Source organism: Salvelinus namaycush, chromosome 21 (assembly GCF_016432855.1).
Source record: "Salvelinus namaycush isolate Seneca chromosome 21, SaNama_1.0, whole genome shotgun sequence".
In the NCBI taxonomy this organism is placed as follows: Eukaryota; Metazoa; Chordata; class Actinopteri; order Salmoniformes; family Salmonidae; genus Salvelinus; species Salvelinus namaycush.
Genome location: NC_052327.1, coordinates 28,803,805 through 28,828,605, shown reverse-complemented (window position 1 = coordinate 28,828,605; position 24,801 = coordinate 28,803,805). Strand labels below are relative to the sequence as shown.

The 24,801-nt window shown below is 40.6% G+C and overlaps 1 protein-coding gene across 1 annotated transcript in view; it reads left to right on the top strand.

The window, feature by feature from the left end:
• Positions 1-24,801, top strand: part of LOC120066682 (nuclear receptor ROR-alpha A) — a 284,904-nt gene that overhangs the window by 172,438 nt on the left and 87,665 nt on the right. The window contains exon 2 of the mRNA XM_039018125.1: positions 6,559-6,588. Coding sequence (XP_038874053.1) covers positions 6,559-6,588 — 30 coding nt within the window. The remainder of the gene's footprint in view (positions 1-6,558; positions 6,589-24,801) is intronic.

Here is a 24,801-nt window from a genome sequence, read left to right as displayed (position 1 = left end):
CGACAATAACCATCCATGATAATCATTCCCTGTCAAGCTTTAAGGAACCTGAAATTATGACATACGGCCTGTCGCGTGCCTCAGACTTCATTACAGTGCTGTCACTTTGAGCTGCAGTGCTGGAGAAGCACCACTCCGATGCCTGGCCCCAGCCCGCTCCCCTGCCCGCTTCACTCCTGTTTCAGTGGCATGTTTACAGGATGTGTGCCCCCCTGCAGATAGATGTGGTGGAGGTTAACCTCCAGCCGTCTGCACACAGTCTCCTTTCAGATTTGACGAGGGGACGATTCTCATGAGAAGAGACTGGAGAGAACATGTTGAGGAGCAGAATGTGTGCTGTGAATGTTTACCACTCTGAGGTGGAATCAGAATGATCAAAGACTTCCAGGTGACAGCTGTCCCCTCCTTCCATTGTGACAAATGGTAATCTCTACTAGATAATTCAGTAATCAAATGAGGGAAGTTTCATGTAACAAAATGAAACGCTAATAAAATGTATTGACTAAAGGGAACATCACTGTAATGGCCATTGATTTGTATACACCCTACTTTGGTCTTTTAATGACAAGCTTGTTGTGTTAGATTGTCTGTCTGCCAAGGAGAGACTCACCTACAAAGTGACCTCTGAACCTGCCATCCAGTAGAGTAGACATACACTGGCAGGCATCACCAATGTCAGTGCCCAGAGCCTAGCCCCACCCTCCCCTCCCACAGCCTGATTCACTCATTGGCTCTGCGGCCCCTTCCCCCATGCCACCTCCAATCAGAGTGCTCTGAATGACACATAGAGGAAGTGGGCTAGCTTTCCACCCCTTCCTCCTCTCCCCTCCCCTGCCTAGCAACAGGCCATTTTTCTAAGCGAGCATGTAACTGTTTTGACAGTAATGATTTCCTCCTCTATGTCCAAGTAAATCTTTGGTGTAACGATTTTCATATCTCTTAGTGACATTGACATAATGGCTGTTTGTGATTTGGGGAGGATGGAAGACTGATAGCTGATAGGACTGAGCCGGCAGGATTCAGATGGGGCTGACATACAGTGTAGTGTAGTGCAGTGCATTGTAGTGCAGTGCATTGTACGGTAGTGTAGTGTAGGGTAGTGTAATGTAGGCTAGTGTAATGTAGTGTAGTAAAATGAAGTGTACGGTAGTTTAGTGTAAGATAGTGTAGTATAATGTAGGGTAGTGTAGTGTACTGTAATGTAATAATGCAGTGTAATGTAGTGTAATATAATGTAGGGTAGTGTAGTATAGTATAATGTAGTGTAATGTAATGTAATTTAATGTAGTGTAATATAATGTAGTGTAGTGTAGGTTAGTGTAGTATCAGTGTTGTGTAGGGTAGTATAATGTGGTGTACTGCCATGTAATGTATTGTAGTATAATGTAGTGTACGGTAGTGTAGTCTAATGTAGTGTAGTATAATATAGTGTAGTGTAATATAATATAATGTAGTTTAGTGTACTTTTGTGTAGTATAAGGTAGTGTAGTATAATGTTGTGTAGGGAAGTGTACTGTAGTGTAGTATAATGTAATCTAGTGTAGTGTAATATAAAGCATCCTTCACTCATGCTGCCAAACATACCCTTGTAAAACTGACTATCCTTGACTTCGGCGATTTACAAAATAGCCTCCAACACTCTACTCAGCAAATTGGATGTAGTCTATCACAGTGCCATTCGTTTTGTCACCAAAGCCCCAAATACTACCCACCACTGCGACCTGTATGCTCTCGTTGGCTGGCCCTCGCTCCATATTCGTCGCCAAACCCACTGGCTCCAGGTCATCTATAAGTCTTTGCTAGGTAAAGCCCCGCCTTATCACAGCTCACTGGTCACCATAGCAACACCCACCCGTAGCACACGCTCCAGCAGGTATATTTCACTGGTCATCCCCAAAGCCAACTCCTACTTTGGCCGTCATTTTTTCCAGTTCTCTGCTGCCAATGACTGGAACCGATTGCAAAAATCACTGAAGCTTGAGCCTTATATCTCCCTCACTAACTTTAAGCATCAGCTGTCAGAGCAGCTTACCGATCATTGCACCTGTACATAGCCCATCTGTAAATAGCCCACCCAACTACCTCATCCCCATATTGTTATTTCTTTTTTTGCTCCTTTGCACCCCAGTATCTCTACTTGCACATTCATCTTCTGCAAATCTATCACTCCAGTGTTGAATTGCTAAATTGTAATTATTTTGCCACTATGGCCTATTTGTTGCCTTACTTCCCTAATCTTACTACATTTGCACACACTGTATATACATTTTTCTATTGTGTTATTGACTGTACGTTTGTTTATCCCATGTATAACTCTGTGTTGTTTGTGTCGCACTGCTTTGCTTTATGTTGGCCAGGTTGTAAATGAGGTTGTAAATGAGAACTTGTTCTCAACTGGCCTACCTGGTTAAATAAAGGTGAAATAAAACATTTTAAAAAATTATAAAGTGTAGTATAGGGTAGTGTACTATAATGTAGTGTAGTGTAGTATAATATAATGTTGTTTAGTGTAATGTAATATAATGTGATGTAGTATAATGTAGTGTAGTGTAGGGTAATATAATGTAGTGTAATGTAGTGTAGTATAATGCAGTGTAGTATAATGTAATATAATGTAGTGTATTGTAAATTCATGTAGTGTAGTATAATGTAGTGTATTATAATGTAGTTTAGTATATTGTAGTGTTGTATAATGTAGTGTTGTGTAATGTTGTGTAGTATAATGTAATGTAGTATAGTGTAATGTAGTGTAGTATAATGTAGTGTACAGTAATATAATGTAGTGTAGTGTAATGTATTGTAGTGTAGTATAATGTAGTGTAGAGTAATATAATGTAGTGTAGTATAATGTAGTGTAGTGTAATATATGTAGTGTAATGTGGTGTAGTATAATGTAGTTTAGTATATTGTAGTGTTGTATAATGTAGTGTTGTGTAATGTTGTGTAGTATAATGTAATGTAGTATAGTGTAATGTAGTGTAGTATAATGTAGTGTACAGTAATATAATGTAATGTAGTGTAGTATAATGTATTGTAGTATAATGTATTGTAGTATAATGTATTGTAGTATAATGTATTGTAGTATAATGTAGTGTAGTATAATGTATTGTAGTATAATGTGGTGTAGTATAATGTATTGTAGTATAATGTATTGTAGTATAATGTATTGTAGTATAATGTTGTGTAGTACAATTTTGTGTAATGTAGTGTAGAGGACTGTAGGGTAGTATAATGTAGGGTAATATAGTGTAATGTTGTATAATGTAGCATATTGTAGTCTAGTATAATGTAGTATTGTATAATGTAGTTTAGTATAATGTAATGTAGTATAATGTAGTGTAGTATAATTAAGCAATAAGACATGAGGGGGCGTGGTTTATGGCCAATATACCACGGCTAAGGGCTGTTCTTATGCACGACTTAAAGCGGAGTGCCTGGATATTGCCCATATACCACAAACCCCTGAGGTGCCTTATTGCTATTATAAACTGGTTGCCAACATAATTAGAGCAGTTAAAATACATGTTTTGTCATACCCGTGATATGCAGTCTAATATACCACTGCTGTCAGCCAATCAGCATTCAGGGCTCGACCCACCCAGTTTATAATGTAGAGTAGTGTAGGGTAGTATAATGTAATGTAGTGTAGTATAGGATAGTGTAATGTAGGGTAGTATAATGTAGTGTAGTGTGGTATGTTTTAGTGCAATGGTTTCACACATTTTGACCCGCGACCCCTAAAAAGGAGTGTCAAAGCTCGCAAATGCACAATTGTTACGCAAATGTAGCCTGTCAATACAGCCATAAACGGTGATGCATTTTCAGAATGCAATATATAGAAATTAACTCTGTTTTCCACCTGCATTTTGAGCTGAAAGTCATTTATGGTAGCAACCAATATCAACTACGGATATGTCATTTCTCTAGAGTCCAGATCAAGCAGGATCATATGGCCTACCTGTATGGAGCAGAGGTTGGAAAGTATGGTCTATCTGTAGCCTTTTTCTACCTCACAAATATCGTAACAAATTCATCAGAATATGTTACATCTTCATCCCGTAAGTACTGAAGGCATTTCGATGTTACAGCCACCTTTAGACATATATCCAGTAGCGACCCAAACTAGGCATATCTGAAATGTGAAAATTATCAATTAAATTGCCAGGTTCTGGCAAAGATGCATCTGTAGCAGATTGCTAACTGTATTATATTTGGATAATATAAACGTACTGTTTTTGGCAGGCAGAACTGGATAAAATGAAACCAGTGCTTTTCGGTCACTAATCTGGATATGGGCACACCTGCCTTTGCGCACCAATGCTGATGAACAGTCAAGACACACAACTTTTTAGTTCTGAAGCACAGATGAGATGTTTATTGAGAGAATAATTATGTGCAATAACGTAGGTCTATGTTAATAACCAGATAGATTAGGCAAAGGTATACATATAAAATACAAATTGTATATGTAGCCTATTAAAATATGTATTTTCGTCATTCAGTTTCAAATTTGCGACCCCCCAAAACCTTATCGCGAGCCCCCAGTTTGAGAACCACTGGTGCAGTGTAAGGAGAAACAGGGAGAGCAGGGATTAAGTCACACAGACCACTACTAGTTGCTGGACCTCAGCCATATTCAGAGAATTAGGAACAGAAAGAGAACAAAATCTGCTCTTACTGTACTTCTTAGTTTGGCCACTTCCACTATTACAAGCAATGCTCTGGAGAGTGACTATCCCCTTATCTAAGGGTTCACAATGTTCATTCTTTAGTTGTATCTGGTCTAATGCTTTTTCTGGGGGAAACAAAATGTTGAGATACATTTCCGACTTTTACGGAACAGCGAGCTGATTTAATATTGTGATCTAATGGAAAGAATGTGACTCTTGTGAATGTGACTTTTCCACCAATTTCCTTACATTCGAAGTGTGAAATTGTGTTGTGCATTTTCATTGAAATAGCTGGAGTATATCTCATGCTTTAGTATCGTATGTCTAACAATAACCAGAGCCCGATTTACAAAGTCTCAAAATGTCTGTTTTATGTGTCTATAATACAGTTTGTAAGATCTGAAGAGAAGCCAGGAAAAAGCCCCTGATACTGTATATCCCCAACATGAAACCAGAGAGGTTCCTTACATGGTGTTAGAGGTCTAAGTCTGGCTGCTCTTACAACACCTTGACGCCACCACTCCCTCATGGCCTCTGAGGCTAACACTGAATACCCTTAGTTGATTGAGATCTGGAATTAAAAGGAGGATTACCGATTGTTTTTTATTCTTGTGTAATGACTCAGTTGGACAATTAGTTTGGCCGTGAGCACTGGAACAATGCTGTAGCCTGATCACAGAGACATGGCCCCTAGGCTGCTGTTTCCCCTCTCTCTTTCTGCTCAATGGAACTGATATCCAATGTGTGTCTGTGTACAGAGAGCTGACAAGCTTACAGTATTTGTTTTCCCCCTCGTTGCTCTTTGACTCGTTTCCCCTCAAACATGTCTGAAACATTGTTATCTCCGGCCAGTTGCCGGAGAATTATTGAATCATGTCAGCCCGCCATCCCCTGAGTTTCAGATGCAAGCTGTAGAAAAATTAGCCATTGCTTCCGCATGACAAGTGGGATCTATTAGTGTTCTTTCGCCCTGCAAAGCATGAGCATCGGAGCCCCCTGGGGCCCATGGTTGGCTGTGCGCTGGCCCTCGTCGGACTCTCAGGGCATTAGGCCCACGCTGCAGACGAGAGCGGCTGCAGCCGGAGACAAAGCTGGAGCCAGGGAGGCTCATCAGATGAGTTGACACCCGAAGGGGGGAAGGCTGAGGACTGCCAGTACCGCTCCCTTTCTGCCTCACCCTCAGAAACACATGTCTGACTCAGAGTGAAGTCACAGCGCCGCCGTCCTGTCTTCCGCTCTGGGGAACAGACTTACTCATGTACAGACTATAGGCCCTGTGAGGTCACACATGGGGACATTACAGTGTTTGTGCAGATTTGTATTCTAGACTTGAATAGTAAAAAAATACAAAATAAATCATGATCTGGATGCTGTCCGTGGGGTTTGAGCAACCTTGCCAGGGTTGTTGCTATGGGTTTTTCAGTAGGAGGGCTGTAGGTGGGCCAGTCACACCACTGCCCTGAGCCTGCATGGGACCTCTATGATCTCTGTGACCTAGCCAAGAGACAGGAGAACCACAGGGCCACAGCAGCACAGTCACATAGCAACACAGCCATGTGGCGTTAGGTGTTAAGTTAGGTGTAACGGAGTTAAGAACGTAACGTAAGCTCACTCCACAGCTAGCTTGAAATGTTGCGGATGGAGCCATCCAAGAGGTACCTTTTGGGTGGCTTTAACCATTGGAACGTTGTTAAGAAGGGCGGTCACATGTGTGGCGAAGCAGAGGATCACTGGTTCGAGCCCAGTATTGGGCAGTTGGACAGTGGAGGAAGCTAAGCTGTTAGCAGCACACTGACCCCCGTTATATAGGCACAGGAATATTGTATGACTGTCCTCAATTTTCAGATTTAATGTGGTTCTAACAAGTCTGTTTCTCTTTATTTTTCAGGTATTTCAGTAACAAAGAAGACACATACCTGTGAGTACAAACCATCTGATAGCATGAATTCCACTTGTTGTTCGAAATGAATACCAAAATGATTGAAATATGGACATTAGCCTACATTATTGCAAAACTATAATGGAATACAACAACATAACATATTAGCTACTGGCCTGCTTTTATAAAACCACCTATTTTCAAATCAGACACAGCAGTATACCTTATACTTAGGATGAAAAGAGATTCAATGATTGTGTTTTTTATTACTACTGTATGTACTGTAGTATTCTCATATCACACATTGACCTCCAACAGCAACATGACCTCGTACTTTGACATTTTCCCAAGTCAACTTTTCTTTATTATTGCAATTCTTCATTATTTCCTATCTGTGTGCAGAACTGGAGAGAATATTTTAATAACGGCAGAGAGGAAATTGAAATGATATGTAGTCATATGACTGTCTGAAATCATGCTCTGATATCCCAGCCAGACAGTTTGCTGAAGCTCCTCTTTGTTCTCTGCAAGGCTTGCAACTTAAAAAAATACAAGGATGTGGTTTGTTTGAAACCTTTAGAGGCTGGGTTAACTACAAGTGCTGTGCATTTCTGAAAGAGAGATGCTATCAGAGAAATACAGAGATACAGGAATGGTTTGTGACACAGCATGGTGCTATGAATGCTATGTAAACGCCAACAGTAGGCCATCTCAGAGATTCTCTGCCTCTTACCTGAAGCCACACAATATTTATGTTGAAAAATGATGGTTTCCTAGAGATCTGTTCAGTTGAAGACTGTAGATATGACATAAATGTATACAAAAACATAAATGCATCTAAAAACTGTAGCTCAGGTTATTGTGTGTGTGTGTGTGTGTGTGTGTGTGTGTGTGTGTGTGTGTGTGTGTGTGTGTGTGTGTGTGTGTGTGTGTGTGTGTGTGTGTGTGTGTGTGTGTGTGTGTGTGTGTGTGTGTACGTCTCCATCTGTGTGTGTATAAGTGGGAGAGACGAGCTCTGAAGGTTATGCTTTCACTCTGTTCATCACAATGAAACTTGTGGAGAGGGAAGACCGTAGGGCTTCTCTGTAAAAGTGGACTGACTGTCTCAGGGTTAGATCGCTCCCTGTAAAACACAAAAAAGTGGTCTTCGGCCTGCAATAGCTGGTCCTCTAGCCAGCCCTACCTGAGTGAAGCAGTCACATAAACTCTGTCTCTGAAAATAACGTTACGGTCAGGTAGATGTTTGTGTTAAGCTATTTGCCCGGCCAGAGGGATGAATGGAGTGTTTGTTTGAAGTGTGTGTGTTTGATTTTCAACCTCTTCTCCTCTGTAAGGTAAAACAGAGTCCTTTGACCATTTATCCGATAACCCACTGCTGTCTTAATTAGACCAGAGCTAAGCACCTCTACACCGGAAGGGGCCTCAAATCAAAGAGCATGATTTAGGAGTCTAGGTTCAAAGCCCTGGGCAGAGACTGGACTGCACACTTTCATTTCAATTAGAAATATTCAAATCTGATCCGTGTCAAGAAATCAAAGTAAAGAGCTTTAACAAGTCGCTGATTGATATGCCGTGCAGTCAGGAAGAGGCGATAGTCCTGAGTCAAAAGATGTGTATGCACAGGGAATGATTCAAAGGACAGTTAATGGTCACGGACACTGTGATGGAAGATCTGGTGGATTAGGAGAGGAGCTCTAGTACTTCTGGCTGGAGTAGTCATAATGAGGTGGATATACAGTAGCTCCACCCAACATGGTGGTTTAAGGCTGGCTATACTGGGGCACTATTTATGTCTCTCCAGCTACAACTACACCCTGACTACCATCACTTCAGTCAGACTGGGCTCTCCTATTGCGTCTCCTGCAGGGCCAGACTGGCCAGTGTTGACTGTCTCTGTGGTCTTAGCTGAGCAGACTCAGGGAGAAACCTCCCTCCCCATCCATTCAGCCCAGAGAGCCCAAAGACAGAGCCCATCCCTCTATCTTATCTCTCTCCTCTCTTCCTGCCTGAGTGATCAAACCCCTGGAAGCTCCCTGCCAGGCCGCCACGCCAGCCAGTCCCCTCATCAATATAAATTACAGGGGCAGCTGTTCCCTGGCAGACGTTTCTCTCCTCCACTTTCCTCCTACATTTACATTTAGATTTTACATTTTAGTCATTTAGCAGATGCTCTTATCCAAAACGAATTCTCCTCTCTCCTATACGTCTGGGCACTCCACTCTATGAAGTGAAGTATTTTGGATGGTAATGGACACTTCATGTGCTGCTGACCATCATGGTCTCTCAGCATTCAGACTGTGAAAGAGAATGAGAGTAAATTCACAGGCCTGGGCTGGAGCCTCTACCTCCATCCACCATTTGGGGTGGTCCAACTCCAGCAGGCCATATAACTTTAACCACAAAGCTATAATTCTCAGTAAGGAATCAAGTATGGTTTTCCATACATTTTCGCTGACAGCTTTATAGAGATTGTGTTTATTTGGTCCTACTGCAAGGCAGAGTGAGCTGTAGAAGGGCCCTAAATTGTGAAGTTTGGCAGCTGTATTTAGACTCATGATAAACAATTACAGTGCCTTCAGAAATCCAACACAACACATCACTGAGTACCACTCTTCATATTTTCAAGCATGGTGGTGGCTGTATCATGTTATGGGTATGCTTGTCATCGGCAAGGACAAGGAAGTTTTTTAGAATAAAAATAAATGGAATAAAGCTAAGCACATGTAAAATCCTAGAGAAATACCTGGTTCAGACTGCTTTCCAACAGACACTGGGAGACAAATTCACCTTTCAGCAGGACAATAACCTAAAACCCAAGGCCAAATCTACACTGGAGTACCAAGACAACATGGAATGTTCTTGAGTGGCATAGTTACAGTTCTGACTTACATCGGCTTGAAAATCTATGGCAAAACTTGAAAATGTCTGTCTAACCAACTGGACAGAGCTTGAAGACTTTTTAAAAGAATAATGTGCAAATATTGTACAATCCAGGTGTGCAAAGCTCTTAGAGACTTACAGCTGTAATGGCTGTCAAATGTGGTTCTAACATGTATTGACTCAGGGGGTTGAATACGTACAGTTGAAGTCGGAAGTTTACAAACACTTAGGTTGGAGTCATTAAAACTCGTTTTTCAACCACTCCACAAATTTCTTGTTAATAAACTATAGTTTTGGCAAGTCGGATAGGACATCTACTTTGTGCATGACACAAGTAAGTTTTCCAACAATTGTTTACAGACAGATTATTTCACTGATAATTCACTGTATCTCAATTCAAGTGGGTCAGAAGTTTACATACACTAAGTTGAATGTGTCTTTAACTTCTTATGGCTGCAGCCCGAGGCCGCCCACAATATGACAACAGCCAGCTCAAGTGCAGGGCGCGAAATTCAAAAGATATTTTTTTTAAATATTTAACTTTCACATATTAACAAGTCCAATACCGCAAATGAAAGGTACACATCTTGTGAATCCAGCCAACATGTCCGGTTTTTAAAATGTTTTACAGCGAAAACAGCACGTATATTTATGTTAGCTCACCACCAAATACAAAAAAGTACAGACATTTTTCACAGCACAGGTAGCATGCACAAAGCCAACCTAACTAACCAAGAACCAACCAAACTAACCAACAAACAACTTCATCAGATGACAGTCTTATAACATGTTATTCAATAAATCTATGTTTTGTTCAAAAAATGTGCATATTTCAGGTATAAATCATAGTTTACATTGCAGCTACAATCAGAAATTGCACCGAAAGCAGCCAGAATAATTACAGACACCAACGTCAAATACCTAATTACTCATCATAAAACATTTCTGAAAAATACATAGTGTACAGCAAATGAAAGACAGGCATCTTGTGATTCCAGCCAATATTTCCGATTTATTAAGTGTTTTACAGCGAAAACACAATATAGCGTTATATTAGCTTACCACAATAGCCAGAAACACAAGCCCTTCCCCAGCAGTAAAAGTTAGCGATCGTGACAAACCAGTAAAAGATATATAATTTTTGACTAACCTTGATATTCTTCATCAGATGACAGTCCTATAACATCAGGTTATACATACACTTATGTTTTGTTCGAAAATGTGCATATTTAGAGCTGAAATCAGTGGTTACACATTGTGCTAACGTAACTACTATTTCCCACAACGTCCGGATATTTTTCTGACACTTTTTCTGACACACATATTCTGACCAAATAGCTATTCATAAACATAACTAAAAAATACATGTTGTATAGGAAATGATAGATCCATTAGTTCTTAATGAAATCGCAGTGTTAGAATTCTAAAAAATAACTTCATTACGACATCCAGCTTCGGTATAGCTAGAGTACCCAAAAGTTGGGCGCCGACGACTAGTTCACATGTACGACAGATATATGAAATAGCATCATAAAATGTTTCTTACTTTTGCTGATCTTTCATCAGAATGTTGGACAAGGGGTCCTTTGTCGGGAACAATCGTTGTTTGGATTTAGAACGGCCACTTTCCCTCTTGAATTAGCAAGCACACTAGCCAAGTGGCGCGAATCTCTCCATCGTCAACAAAGTCAGAGAACGGAACACGGCAAAACTCCCGAAAAAATTTCAATAATCTGATTAAACTATATTGAAAAAACATACTTTACGATGATATGGTCACATGTATCAAATAAAATCAAAGCCGGAGATAGTAGTCGCCTATAACGGCAGCTAAACAGAAGGCAAATCCAGGTACCTCCTCGCGCTCTCCAGAAAACAGGAAATGGGGGACACGTCATACAAAGAGCTTGTATTCCACTTCAGACCAAGATAAACACTCAATTTCTTCTCTCACCGCCTCTTGACATCCAGGGGAAGGTCTATGAAGTGCATGTATACTAATACGTATCATGCCCATTTATAGGCAGGAAGTAGAACAGAGCCTCGATTTCAGACTTTCCACTTCCTGGTCAGGAACTTTGTGCCAAATGAGTTCTGTTTGACTCACAGATATAATTCAAACGGTTTTAGAAACTAGAGAGTGTTTTCTATCCAATAGTAATAATAATATGCATATTGTACGAGCAAGAATTGAGTACGAGGCCGTTTGAAATGGGCACCTTTTATCTGGCTACTCAATACTGCCCCTGCAGCCCAAACAGGTTAAACAGCTTGGAAAATTCCAGAAAATTATGTCATGGCTTTAGAAGCTTCTGATAGGCTAATTGGCATAATTTGTGTACCTGTGGATGTATTTCAAGGCCTACCTTCAAACTCAGTGCCTCTTTGCTTGACATCATGGGAAAATCAAAAGAAATCAGACAAGACCTCAGAAAAAAAATTGTAGACCTCCACACGTCATTTTCATCCAAGCTCATCTGTACAAACAATAGTACGCAAGTATAAACACCATGGGACCACGCAGCCGTCATACCGCTCAGGTAGGAGACGCTGTAACGCTCGTCGTCGGTGGAAGGAAGAGTGGACCAAAGCGCAGCGTGGAAAGTGTTCATGATATTTATTACAAGAAACACTCAAACAAAAATAACAAATACAAAAACGAAAGCGAACAGTTCCCTCAGGCACAGACACTAAACAGAAAATAACACCCCACAAAACCCAAACGGAAAATCACAACTTATATATGATCCCCAATCAGAGACAACGATAGACAGCTGCCTCTGATTGGGAACCACACTCGGCAAAACAACAATGAAATAGAAAACATAGATTTTTCCATCCGAGTCACACCCTGACCCAACCAAACATAGAGAATAAAAAGGATCTCTAAGATCAGGGCGTGACAGACGCGTTCTGTCACCTAGAGATGAACGTACTTTGGTGCGAAAAGTGCAAACCAATCCCAGAGCAACAGCAAAGGACCTTGTGAAGATGCTGGAGGAAACAGGTACAAAAGTATCTATATCCACAGTTAAAGGAGTCCTATATCGACATAACCTGAAAGGCCGCTCAGCAAGGAAGAAGCCACTGCTCCAACAGCGCCATAAAAAAGCCAGACTACGGTTGGCAACTGCACATGGGGACAAAGACTGTACTTTTTGGAGAAATGTCCTCTGGTCTGATGAAACAAAAATAGAACTGTTTGGCCATAATGACCATCGTCATGTTTGGAGGAAAAGGGGGGGCTTGCAAGCCGAAGAACACCCTCCCAACCTTGAAGCACAGGGGTGGCAGCATCATGTTGTGGGGGTGCTTTGCTGCAGAAGGGCACTTCACAAAATAGATGGCATCACGAGGGAGGAAAATGATGTGGATATATTGAAGCAACATCTAAAGACATCAGTCAGGAAGTTAAAGCTTGTTCGCAAATGGGTCTTCCAAATGGACAATGACCGCAAGCATACTTCCAAAGTTGTGGCAAAATGGCTTACCCTCCCGGATCCGGGATCCTCCTCATCAAAAAAGCTGACTAGCATAGCCTAGCCTAACGGGACAGGGATATCATATAATATAATTTTCATGAAATCACAAGTCCAATACAGCAAATGAAAGATAAACATCTTGTGAATCCAGCCATCATTTCCGATTTTTAAAATGTTTTACAGCGAAAACACAATATGTATTTCTATTAGCTAACCACAATAGCCAAAGACTCAACTGCATATTTTCACCATGTTTCTACCGCATAGGTAGCTATCACAAAACCGACCAAATAGAGATATAATTAGTCACTAACCAAGAAACAACTTCATCAGATGACAGTCTTATAACATGTTATACAATACATTTATGTTTTGTTCGAAAAAAGGGGAATATTTGAGGTATAAATCATAGTTTTACATTGCAGCTACCATCACAAATAGCACCGAAGCAGCCAGAATAATTACAGAGAGCCTCGTGAAATACATAAATACTCATCATAAAACATTTATGAAAAATACATGGTGTACAACAAATGAAAGATAAACATCTTGTGAGTCCAGCCAATATTTCCGATTTTTTAAGTGTTTTACAGCGAAAACACAATATAGAATTATATTAGCTTACCACAATAGCCAAACACACAAATGCATTTATTCACCGCAAAAGGTAGCAATCGCAAAAACCAGCAAAAGATATAAAATGAATCACTAACCTTGAACAACTTCATCAGATGACAGTCTTATAACATCAGGTTATACAATACACTTATGTTTTGTTCGAAAATGTGCATATTTAGAGCTGCAAACCGTGGTTATACATTGTGAATATGTAGCAACATTTCCCCAGAATGTCCGCAGCTATTTTGGACACTCACCTAATCTGACCAAAGAACTCATCATAAACTTTACATAAAAATACTTGTTGTATGGCAAATGAAAGATACACTGGTTCTAAATGCAACCGCTGTGTTAGATTTTTAAAAATAACTTTACCATAACAAACAGCTTGCGTTATTGCGAGACAGCGCTCGCCAAAACAGTGGAGAATAGGAATCAACATTTTCCACAGAAATACGAAATAACATCATAAATTGTTCTTACTTTTGCTGAGCTTCCATCAGAATCTTGTACAAGGAGTCCTTGGTCCAGAATAAATCGTTGTTTGGTTTTAGAATGTCCTTTTCTTCTGTCGAATTCGCGCCACAATGCTAGACAATGTTGATAACGTTCCCATTTTCTCTCGACGCAAAGAACGGAAAACTCCAAAAGTCCCAATAAACGTTGAATAATCTGATAAAACTCGGTTGAAAAAACCTACTTTACGATGTTATTATCACATGTATCAAATAAAATCAGAGCCGGAGATATTCGCCGTGTAAAACGAACGCTTATCAGAAGACAATATCGAGGTGCTTCGCGCGCCTTGGTAGACAAAGGAAATTCCTGACCTGCCACTCCAAAAGCTCTTGTTCAACCTCAGATCAAGCTAGACACCCCATTCCACCTTCCACTGCCTGTTGACATCTAGTGGAAGGCGTATGAAGTGAATGCATATCGATAAATATAAGGCAATTGAATAGGCAGGCCCTGAAACAGAGCCTCGTTTTCAGATTTTTCACTTCCTGCATGGAAGTTTGCTGCAAAATGAGTTCTGTTTCACTCACAGACATAATTCAAACAGTTTTAGAAACTTCTGAGTGTTTTCCATCCAATAGTAATAATAATATGCATATTGTATTATCTAGAAAAGAGTACGAGGTTGTTTCATTTGGGCACGATTTTTTCCAAAGTGAAAACAGCGCCCCCCTATTGACAAGAAGTTTAAGGACAACAAAGTCAAGGTATTGGAGTGGCCATCACAAAGCCCTGACCTCAATCCCATAGAAAATTTGTGGGCAGAACTGAAAAAGCGTGTTCGAGCAAGGAGACATACAAACCTGACTCAGTTACACCAGCTCTGTCAGGAGGAATGGGCCAAAATTCACCTAACTTATTGTGGGAAGCTTGTGGAAGGCTACCCGAAAAGTTTAACCCAAGTTAAAGAATTTAAAGGCAATGCTACCAAATACTAATTGAGTGTATGTAAGCTTCTAACCCACTGGGAATGTGATGAAAGAAATAAAAGCTGAAATAAATAATTCTCTCTACTATTATTCTGACATTTCACATTCTTTTTTTGTTGTTGTTGTTTTGTTTTTTTTAACCCCCTTTTTCTCCCCAATTTCGTGGTATCCAATTGTTAGTAGTTACTATCTTGTCTCATCGCTACAACTCCCGTACGGGCTCGGGAGAGACGAAGGTCGAAAGCCATGCGTCCTCCGAAACACAACACAACCAAGCCGCACTGCTTCTTAACACAGAGCGCATCCAACTCGGAAGCCAGCCGCACCAATGTGTCGGAGGAAACACCGTGCACCTGGCGACCTTGGTTAGCATGCACTGCGCCCGGCCCACCACAGGAGTCGCTGGTGCGCGATGAGACAAGGATAGCCCTACCGGCCAAACCCTCCCTAACGACGCTAGGCCAATTGTGCGTCGCCCCACGGACCTCCCGGTCGCGGCCGGCTGCGACAGAGCCTGGGCGGAAACCCAGAGTCTCTGGTGGCACAGCTAGCGCTGCAATGCAGTGCCCTAGACCACTGCGCCACCCGGTAGGCCATTTCACATTCTAAAAATAAAGTGGGGATCCTAACTGACCTAAGACAATTAATTTTTGCTAGGATTAAATGTCAGGAATTGTGAAAAACTGAGTTCAAATGTATTTGGCTAAGGTGTATGTAAACTTCCGACTTCAACTGTATGTAATCAAGATATATTAGTGTTTATTTTTTTATTTTTTTTACACGTTAGAATTTTTCTTCCACTTTGACATTACATAGTATTTTGTTTAGATCGTGTACAAAAAATGACTTAAATCCATTTTTATCCCACCTTGTAACTCAACAAAATGTGGGAAAAAGGCACTGTAAATGTTGAGATATTCAAAAGCAAAAGTGGTTTACAGAACTGGTTTTAATATAAGTAGTGAAAAGTCAATATATATTATTTGCAGTTAATTTTGGGGCCAATTAAACATTTATTTACTGTAACCTATAATATTGTCATTAAAATGAAATATTTGACCTGAGGAGCACCACCAGCTACCATATTTTCTCACAACCTCCAGAAGAGAGTCCAGTTGTTTACCTGTGAGTTGAGTTAGTTTGTGTTAAAATGTTTTGAGGGAGAGGGTGTAGACCTGTGGATCAGGTGGACCAGCTGATTACACAGACAGATAAGCTTTCTCACCTCTAATCTCTCATCAGAAGACTGAAGCAGACCTGAAAATCTGTAATCAGATCTACACTGAACAAAAGTATAAACGCAATGTAAAGTGTTGGTGCCATGTGAAGTGAGCTGAAATAAAATATCCCAGAAATGTTCCATATGCACAAAAAAATGTATTCGCTCAGATTTTGTGCACAAATTTGTTTACATCCCTGTTAGTGAGCATTTCTCCTTTGCCAAGATAATCCATCAACCTGACAGGTGTGGCATATTAATTTCTCAATAGGAGGGCGCCATTTCGACTTTGTAAAAAAACGTTCCCAAATTAAACTGCCTCGTACTCAATTCTTGCTCGTACAATATGCATATTATTATTACTATTGGATAGAAAACACTCTCTAGTTTCTAAAACCGTTTGAATTATATCTGTGAGTAAAACAGAACTCATTTTGCAGCAAACTTCCTGTCAGGAAGTGAGAAATCTGAAATCGGGCACTCTGTTCCAGGGTCAGTTTATTAATTTGCATGTAATCTATGGGTCGACATGCACTGCATACGCCTTCCCCTAGATGTCAGTAAGCAGTGAGAATTGGAATGGGGTGTCTAAGTAGATCTGAGGCCGTACAAAAGCTCTTGGAACCGGGTGTGCAGTCTTTTCAACGTTCGTCATGACGCAAGACAGACCTCAGGATTGCATTCTGAAAAGCTCTCGTTATAGGCGTTAGATATATCCGGCTCTGATTTTATTCGATATAGGTGTTAAAAACATCATAATGTAGTTATTTTAAACCGAGTTATATCAGTTTATATCAGTATATTGCGATTTTCGGTATTTTATTTGTGCTGCGTTATGGTGAGTTGGACACGTCTTCGCCACATGGCTAATGTTTGCTGCTAATTCCAAAGTTGAAGACGACAATCTACAACCGAGCAATGATTATTCTGGACAAAGGACAACTTGCACAAGATTCTGATGGAAGCTCATCAAATAGTAAGAACTATTTATGATGTTAATTCGTATTTCTGTTGAAAAATGTTCAACTATTATTCCGCCATTAATTTCGGTGCGGTCTCGCTTTAACGCACGCTGTATGTCGTAGTAACGTTAATTTTAAAAATCTAACACAGCGGTTGCATTAAGAACTAATGTATCTTTCATTTGGTGTCCAACCTGTATTTTTTAGTCAAGTTTATGATTAGTTATTGATTAGATTAGGTGCCTCTCCCAAGATTTCTCCCGACATTTTGTTTGCAGTTTGGCTACTATTCTCATTGTATAACCACGATTTGTGCCGCTAAATATGCACATTTTCGAACAAACCATATATGTATTGTGTAATATGATGTTATAGGACTGTCATCTGATGAAGTTTTGAGAAGGTTAGTGAAAAAATTTATATCTTTTGCTGGTTTATTCGCTATCGCTAACGTGCATGAATCAATGCTGCTGTGTGGTTGGCTATTGTAGTAAGCTAATATAATGCTATATTGTGTTTTCGCTGTAAAACACTTAAAAAATCTGAAATATTGGCTGGATTCACAAGATGTTTTTCTTTCATTTGCTGTTCGCTGTGTATTTTTCATAAATGTTTTATGATGAGTATTTAGGTAATTCACGTTGGTCTCTGTAGTTATTCTAGTTGCTTTGGTGAGATTTTGTGATGGTGGCTGCAATGTAAAACTATGATTTATACCTGAAATATGCACATGTTTCGAACAAAACATATGCTATACAATAAATATGTTATCAGACTGTCATCTGATGAAGTTGTTTCTTGGTTAGTGACTATTTATATCTTTATTTGGTCGAATTTGTGATAGCTACCTATGCAGTAAAAAAATTGTGGGAAAAAAAAGTTGAGTCTTTTGCTATCGTGGTTAGCTAATAGAAATACATATTGTGTCTTCCCTGTAAAACATTTTAAAAATCAGAAATGATTGCTGAATTCACAAGATGTGTATCTTTCATCTGGTGTCTTGGACTTGTGATTTCATGATATTTAGATGCTAGTATTTACTTGTGGCGCTATGCTAGGCTACGCTAGTCAGCTTTTTTACTGATGAGGGTGCTCCCGGATCCGGGATGAGTACCAAGTAAAAGTTAAGAAGCTGATTAAACAGCATGCCGTTTTGTCACAGATTTCTCAAGTTTTGAGGGAGCGTGCAATTGGCATGCTGACTGCAGGAATGTCCACCAGAGCTGTTTCCAGAGAACTTAATGTTAATTTCTCTACCATAAGCCGCAGACCACGTGTATGGCGCAGACCACGTGTGTGGTGTCATGTGTGCAAGCGGTTTGCTGATGTCAACATTGTGAACAGAGTGCCCCATGTTGGCGGTGGGGTTATGGTATGGGCAGGCATAAGCTACGGACAATGAACACAAATGCATTTTATCGATGGCAATTTGAATCCACAGAGACACCGTGATGAGATCCTGAGGTCCATTGTCGTGCCATTCATCTCCCGTCATCACCTCATGTATCAGCATGATAATGCACAGCCCCATGTAGCAAGGATCTGTACACAGTTCCTGGAAGCTGAAAATATCCCAGTTCTTCCATGGCCTACATACTCACCAGACATGTCACAAATTGAGCATGTTTGGGATGCTCTGGATCGACGTGTACGATAGTTTTCCAGTTCCCGCCAATATCCAGAAACTTCCCACAACCATTGAAGAGGAGTGGGACAACATTCCACAGTCCACAATCAACATCCTGATCAACTCTATGCAAAGGAGATGTGTCACGCTGTATGAGGCAAATGGTGGTCACAGCAGATACTGACTAGTTTTCTAAACCACACCCCTACCTTTTTTTTAAGGTATCTGGGACCAACAGATGGATATCTGTATTCCCATTCATGTGAAATCCATAGATTAGGGCCTAATGAATTTATTTCAATTGACTGATCTCCTTATAAACTCAGCAAAAAAAGAAAAGTCCTCTAACTGTCAGCTGCATTTATTTTAGGCAAACTTAACATGTGTAAATATGTGTATGAACATAACGAGATTGAACAACTGAGACATAAACTGAACAAGTTCCACAGACATGTGACTAACAGAAATGGAATATTGTGTCCCTGAACAAAGGGGGGGTCAAAATCAAAAGTAACAGTCAGTATCTGGTGTGGCCAGCAGCTGCATTAAGTACTGCAGTGCATCTCCTCCTCATGGACTCCACCAGATTTGCCAGTTCTTGCTGTGAGATGTTACCCACTCTTCTGCAAGTTCCTGGACATTTCTGGGGGGAATGTTCCTAGCCCTCACCCTCCGATCCAACAGGTCCCAGTGTAACGTTCATTTCTTTGACGATAAACGCGAAACCGACCATCACCCCTGGTGAGACAAAACCGCGACTCGTCAGTGAAGAGCACTTTTTGCCAGTCCTGTCTGGTCCAGCGATGGTGGGTTTGGTGCCCATAGGTGACGTTGTTGCCGGTGATGTCTGGTGAGGACCTGCCTTGAAACAGGCCTAAGTCCAGCCTCTCTCATTCTATTGCGGACAGTCTGAGCACTGATGGAGGGATTGTGCTTTCCAGGTGTAACTCGGGCAGTTGTTGTTGCCATCCTGTACCTGTCTCGCAGGTGTGATGTTCAGATGTTCCGATCCTGTGCAGGTGTTGTTACACGTGGTCTGCCACTGGGAGGATGATCAGCTGTCCGTCCTGTCTCCTTGTAGCGCTGTCTTACATTTACATTACATTTTAGTCATTTAGCAGACGCTCTTATCCAGAGCGACTTACAGTAGAGTGCATACATTTTTATTACATTTTACATACTGAGACAAGGATATCCCTACCGGCCAAACCCTCCCTAACCCGGACGACGCTATGCCAATTGTGCGTCGCCCCACGGACCTCCCGGTTGCGGCCGGCTGCGACAGAGCCTGGGCGCGAACCCAGCCCAGCCTGGGCGCGAACCCAGAGACTCTGGTGGCGCAGCTAGCACTGCGATGCAGTGCCCTAGACCACTGCGCCACCCGGGAGGCTTAGGTGTCTCACAGTACAGACATTGCAATTTATTGCCCTGGCCACATCTGCAGTCCTCATGCCTCCTTGCAGCATGCCTAAGGCACGTTCACGCAGATGAGCAGGGACCCTGGGCATCTTTCATTTTGGTGTTTTTCAGAGTCAGTAGAAAGGCCTCTTTAGTGTCCTAAGTTTTCATAACTGTGACCTTAATTGTTGCTGTAAGTGTCTTAACGACCGTTCCACAGATGCATGTTCATTAATTGTTTATGGTTCATTGAACAAGCATGGGAAACAGTGTTTAAACCCTTTACAATGAAGATCTGTGAAGGTATTTGGATTTTTTATCTTTGAAAAACAGGGTCCTGAAAAAGGGACATTTCTTTTTTTGTGAGTTTATGATTTGTAACTCAGTAAAATCTTTGAAATTGTTGCATGTTGCGTTTATATTTTTGTTCAGTATATATTATCTCACAGCTCTGATAGGCCAGAGAGCACACATAGCTTGTCTAGCAATGTTGCTCTTCCTCTCCTCAGAGAGATTTCCTGATTAATTATGGTTAATGAAATGAAATCAAATGTTATTTGTCACATGCTTCGTAACCAACAGGCGTTGACTAACAGTGAAATCCTTACTTAATGAACCCTTTCCAACAATGTAGAGGAAAGTAAATAGAGAATTAATAGAAAAGTAAAACACTTAATAATAAAAGTAATAATAAATATACAGTGAGTAACATTAATCCCAGAATAATCTCCAGAAAATGTACACCTAGCTAAAGGCTACTGTTTGTGGGTAATATGAAATGTTACAACATCGTTAAGGTGTAGGCAAATGCATGTCTTGTACTGTATTGTAATATGTAGTGTGATTAGTACACTATGTACGTAGTTTTAGCAGCTAGTAGGCAAGACAGATGCAAAATGTCTGACTCCATTGATTTCTCAAAATGAATTGTGTGTGGATATTTTGTCAAACTTTCTTTGTATAACTCTGTTTTACTCACAGTAAGTACAGTAGGCTTGCATAACACTGTTGACAATAATTTCATATTTTCAGCAGGTTAAAGTATGGCCGTGTCCAAAATCTGTCTTGCCTACTACTTGCTAAAACTACATAGTGTATTAATCACTACATACTAGTAAGCAAAAAATACCAATATTCTAGGCTCACCTACACTGTAAAGGGGTTGCTGTGAATTTGACAGCAATTAACAGGCAGCTCATTGGCAAGTATGTTTCTCTATTTCACATTGCAGTATACCTACTTTAATCTAAATACAGTAGCAATGCAAGTACTGTGTAATGACACACAGTACAATACCATAAAATTGACCGGATTATACTGTAAAAAGGTTAATCGTAATGAAGGAATGAATTCAATTCATTGAAGGGAGAAGAGGTTTGTATTTTTCCCAGTATTTCACTGTAATTACTGGGGATTGGTGCATGCAGGTTGGCTTCTAGTTAATGTGTTTGCACATTACAGCATATCAAATAATATTTGGCGTTTTATATCACTTACACTTCTAGAGGCCAAAGGATTCCAAACTGGCAGCGGCTAAAGTGCAAAAAAAGACTAAACCATTAGCGTTTAAGACTTGCTGTCACTCCAATCTGTCCCCTGTACATTTTAAATTGACAAGGCACCATAAACACATATGAGTTAAACTGGTACAGCCTTCTCACTAATGGCTGCAACAAATATAGCTACTTACAAGGCCCACCTCAAAATATGTTAAATAAAAACTTCACTGAAATACACTATTTAGGGTGTTTTTCAAGTCTCCCTACATAATTCTGAGTGACGAGAAGTGTTTCATACATAATTATACACTATAACAGTATTGAGCATGCAGTCTGATCTAAAAATGAGTCATGTTTTGTAGCAATTATTGTGGCCTTTGTGTTTCGCCGATTGCATGATCACACTAGCAGCAAGTAGATATGGTTGTCCTTGTTCAATAGAGCCATTGAACTTGTCTCAATGATGCTTCTATCTGCTAGGACATTGTAGGATGTCTAGGTTGACAAATTTTCCCTGTCTTTGTAAAGACTACAGCCTGACGGGAGCCCTACTTCCTTGTTCGCACCATTGAAGCAGGCTTTTCAAAATGGGGCGGTACTAGTTAACATGTTCACTGGCGCTATGTTACCATGCACTGTCTAGCCGAGATTTCCCCACCCAAAAAATGCTGCAATGGCTGCTTCTGATGATTCCTCTTTCCAAGAAAATCTGGACGACGAAACATTATTTTATGTTCTTTTACATAGGAACATACAGGCCTATTTATTTGAGACGGAATACACTGAAGAGGAGTTGAGATTATTATTGCAAGATCAGCAAGCAGCAGTGGCAGCCTAGTCCAGGAGGACCAGGACTCAGGAAGGTTAATGACAAATGAGTAAGTTGTTGTGCTGTCGGTAGCTAGCTAGTAATATAAGCTCTCTTTCTACACGAGACAGTGATGTTCAGTACAGTACAATTTTGTTTTCGATTTGACCTTAACGGTGCTTGCTAGTACCACTACAAGCCAAGTTTGGCTAGCTATCTCTGTTTGCTATACCTACAATGTATTGTAGTCTAAGTTGTAGCTAGCTAGCAAACTAGCCTAGCTAGCCTCAGTGCATCTCATTAGGAGCAAAAATTGAGAATTTTTTTGATGATGATGAATAGTAAAGGAATAACTTTGGCTTTATGACTTATTAGTCTTGGAGTAACTATACCTGTGTTTTGTAGCTAGCTAGCTAGCTAACGTGTGTCTGTGAGATATCTCATATTCTACACCAGGGCTGCCCAACCCTCTTCCTGGAGATCTACTGTCCTGTAGGTTTTGGGTCCAACCCCAATTTAGCAAATCTAATTCAGCTAGTTTTGGTCTTGTTGAGCAGCTAATTAGTAGAATCAGGTGTGTTAAATTATGGTTGGACTGAAAACCCACAGGACGGTAGATCTCCAGGAACAGGGTTGGGCAGCCTTGTTCTACACCATGCTGCAGTAGGAATACAGACAGTACACAATGATTGCCCATGAATGTCTAATAGTGTTTTTTTGTCTTTCTTTCACAAACAATACCACTTGGATACAAAGAAGTTGATTACTCTCAAAATGAAATGTGAAAGGTCCCATAAGAACAATCTCCCCTCGTATCAAAGGGACCGCGAACACCTTACTGCACCACCCAAACACACCATGGTAGTGGTGCACAACTCTGGGATTTTTGGAGTTGACTCCGAATCCTGTGGTTAGAGTTGAAAGGAGACAACTCTTGCTCGACTCTGACTCCTTTGGTTGGAGTCGAAGAAGTCGACTCTTGCTCGACTCCCAAAACACTCTGAAATGGATACGCACGCACGTACACATCAACTCATTATTGTAGAGTCCTACTAGGAAGACTACATATGCATTCTAGAGGACTGACATGAGCATGATGCTGCCCATTTTCTCATCAACTTAGCCTATAAAATGCCTATTTTGTTTGAATATGGAAGGTGATGTGTAGGAACTAGAATATATCTGTGATACTTCTGCTGTGTGCAGCCTTGACGGATCCCATGGGATGATTGTGCGCCACTTACGATGTTAAGCCTATTCTTTGCCATGTTATAGCCCTATTCGGACGGGTATTACTAGAGACATTGTTTTTGTAATTGTTATCCAAGCATGTGCGGTGTTCCAGAGGACGATTCACACAGGTTTAGTTTTTTCAAACCCTGTTATTCATATATTTTTTTATTGAATTGACTCTTATGGCGGAAGCCTGTAGTTTTTTATTGTAGTCGTGAAGATATGTCAACATCCTTCCTAGACAATAATAGGCTACTGATAACTCATGCTTGCTTTGCTTGCCAAATGTATAGATGTCCCCATAATATTTAAATGTATGAAGTGTTATCATAATCATTATTTTAGCAATCCATGGTAGATGACGTCCTTCCTAATAACAATGCCCCCCATCCTGCTGATTTGAGTTGCTGAACCGTATTTGCACTTGAGATGTGTTTATTGATGAGAAAGTGAACTTGCCATTTCCAAAAAGTTTTGCTGGGATGCCCTGCTTTGAGATCTATTGCCTAGGACACGGCTCTCCAACCCTGTTCATGGAGAGATACCATCCAGTAGGTTTTCACTCCAACCCTAATCTAGCACATCTGAGTCAATAATTAGCTGGTTGATAAGCAGAGTCAGGTTATTTACAACTGGGGTTGGAGCGAAAACCTACAGGAAGGTAGCTCTTCAAGAACAGGGTTGGAGAGGACATCAACAGCCAGCCAGGGTTTCATTAAATAAGCTTTAGGCACAATACTTTGTATTGCACATTTAGGCCTAATTAAATTGATGCATTTGTCGATGTTCAACTTCAATTCACTGGCACTATGAAGAAACCATGCTGATTGATAGCCTAATTTTGGTGAATTTACGAGACATTGCTAGACAAGACATTGCAAGATACAGATACCAACATATAGGCTATGTGCACAGTTCTGACTGTCTGTCTGCCTGCCCCGATCCTCTCTCTCCCTCGCTGGCTCGCCTGCTCTTTCTCTGCACTATGAAAAACGCTAGTGTGTGTTTGGTCTTCGGTCTGTTGCATGTAGAATAGCTCAGCGTGCTCATTGATAGCCCCTACTTCACCTCCAATGTCCAC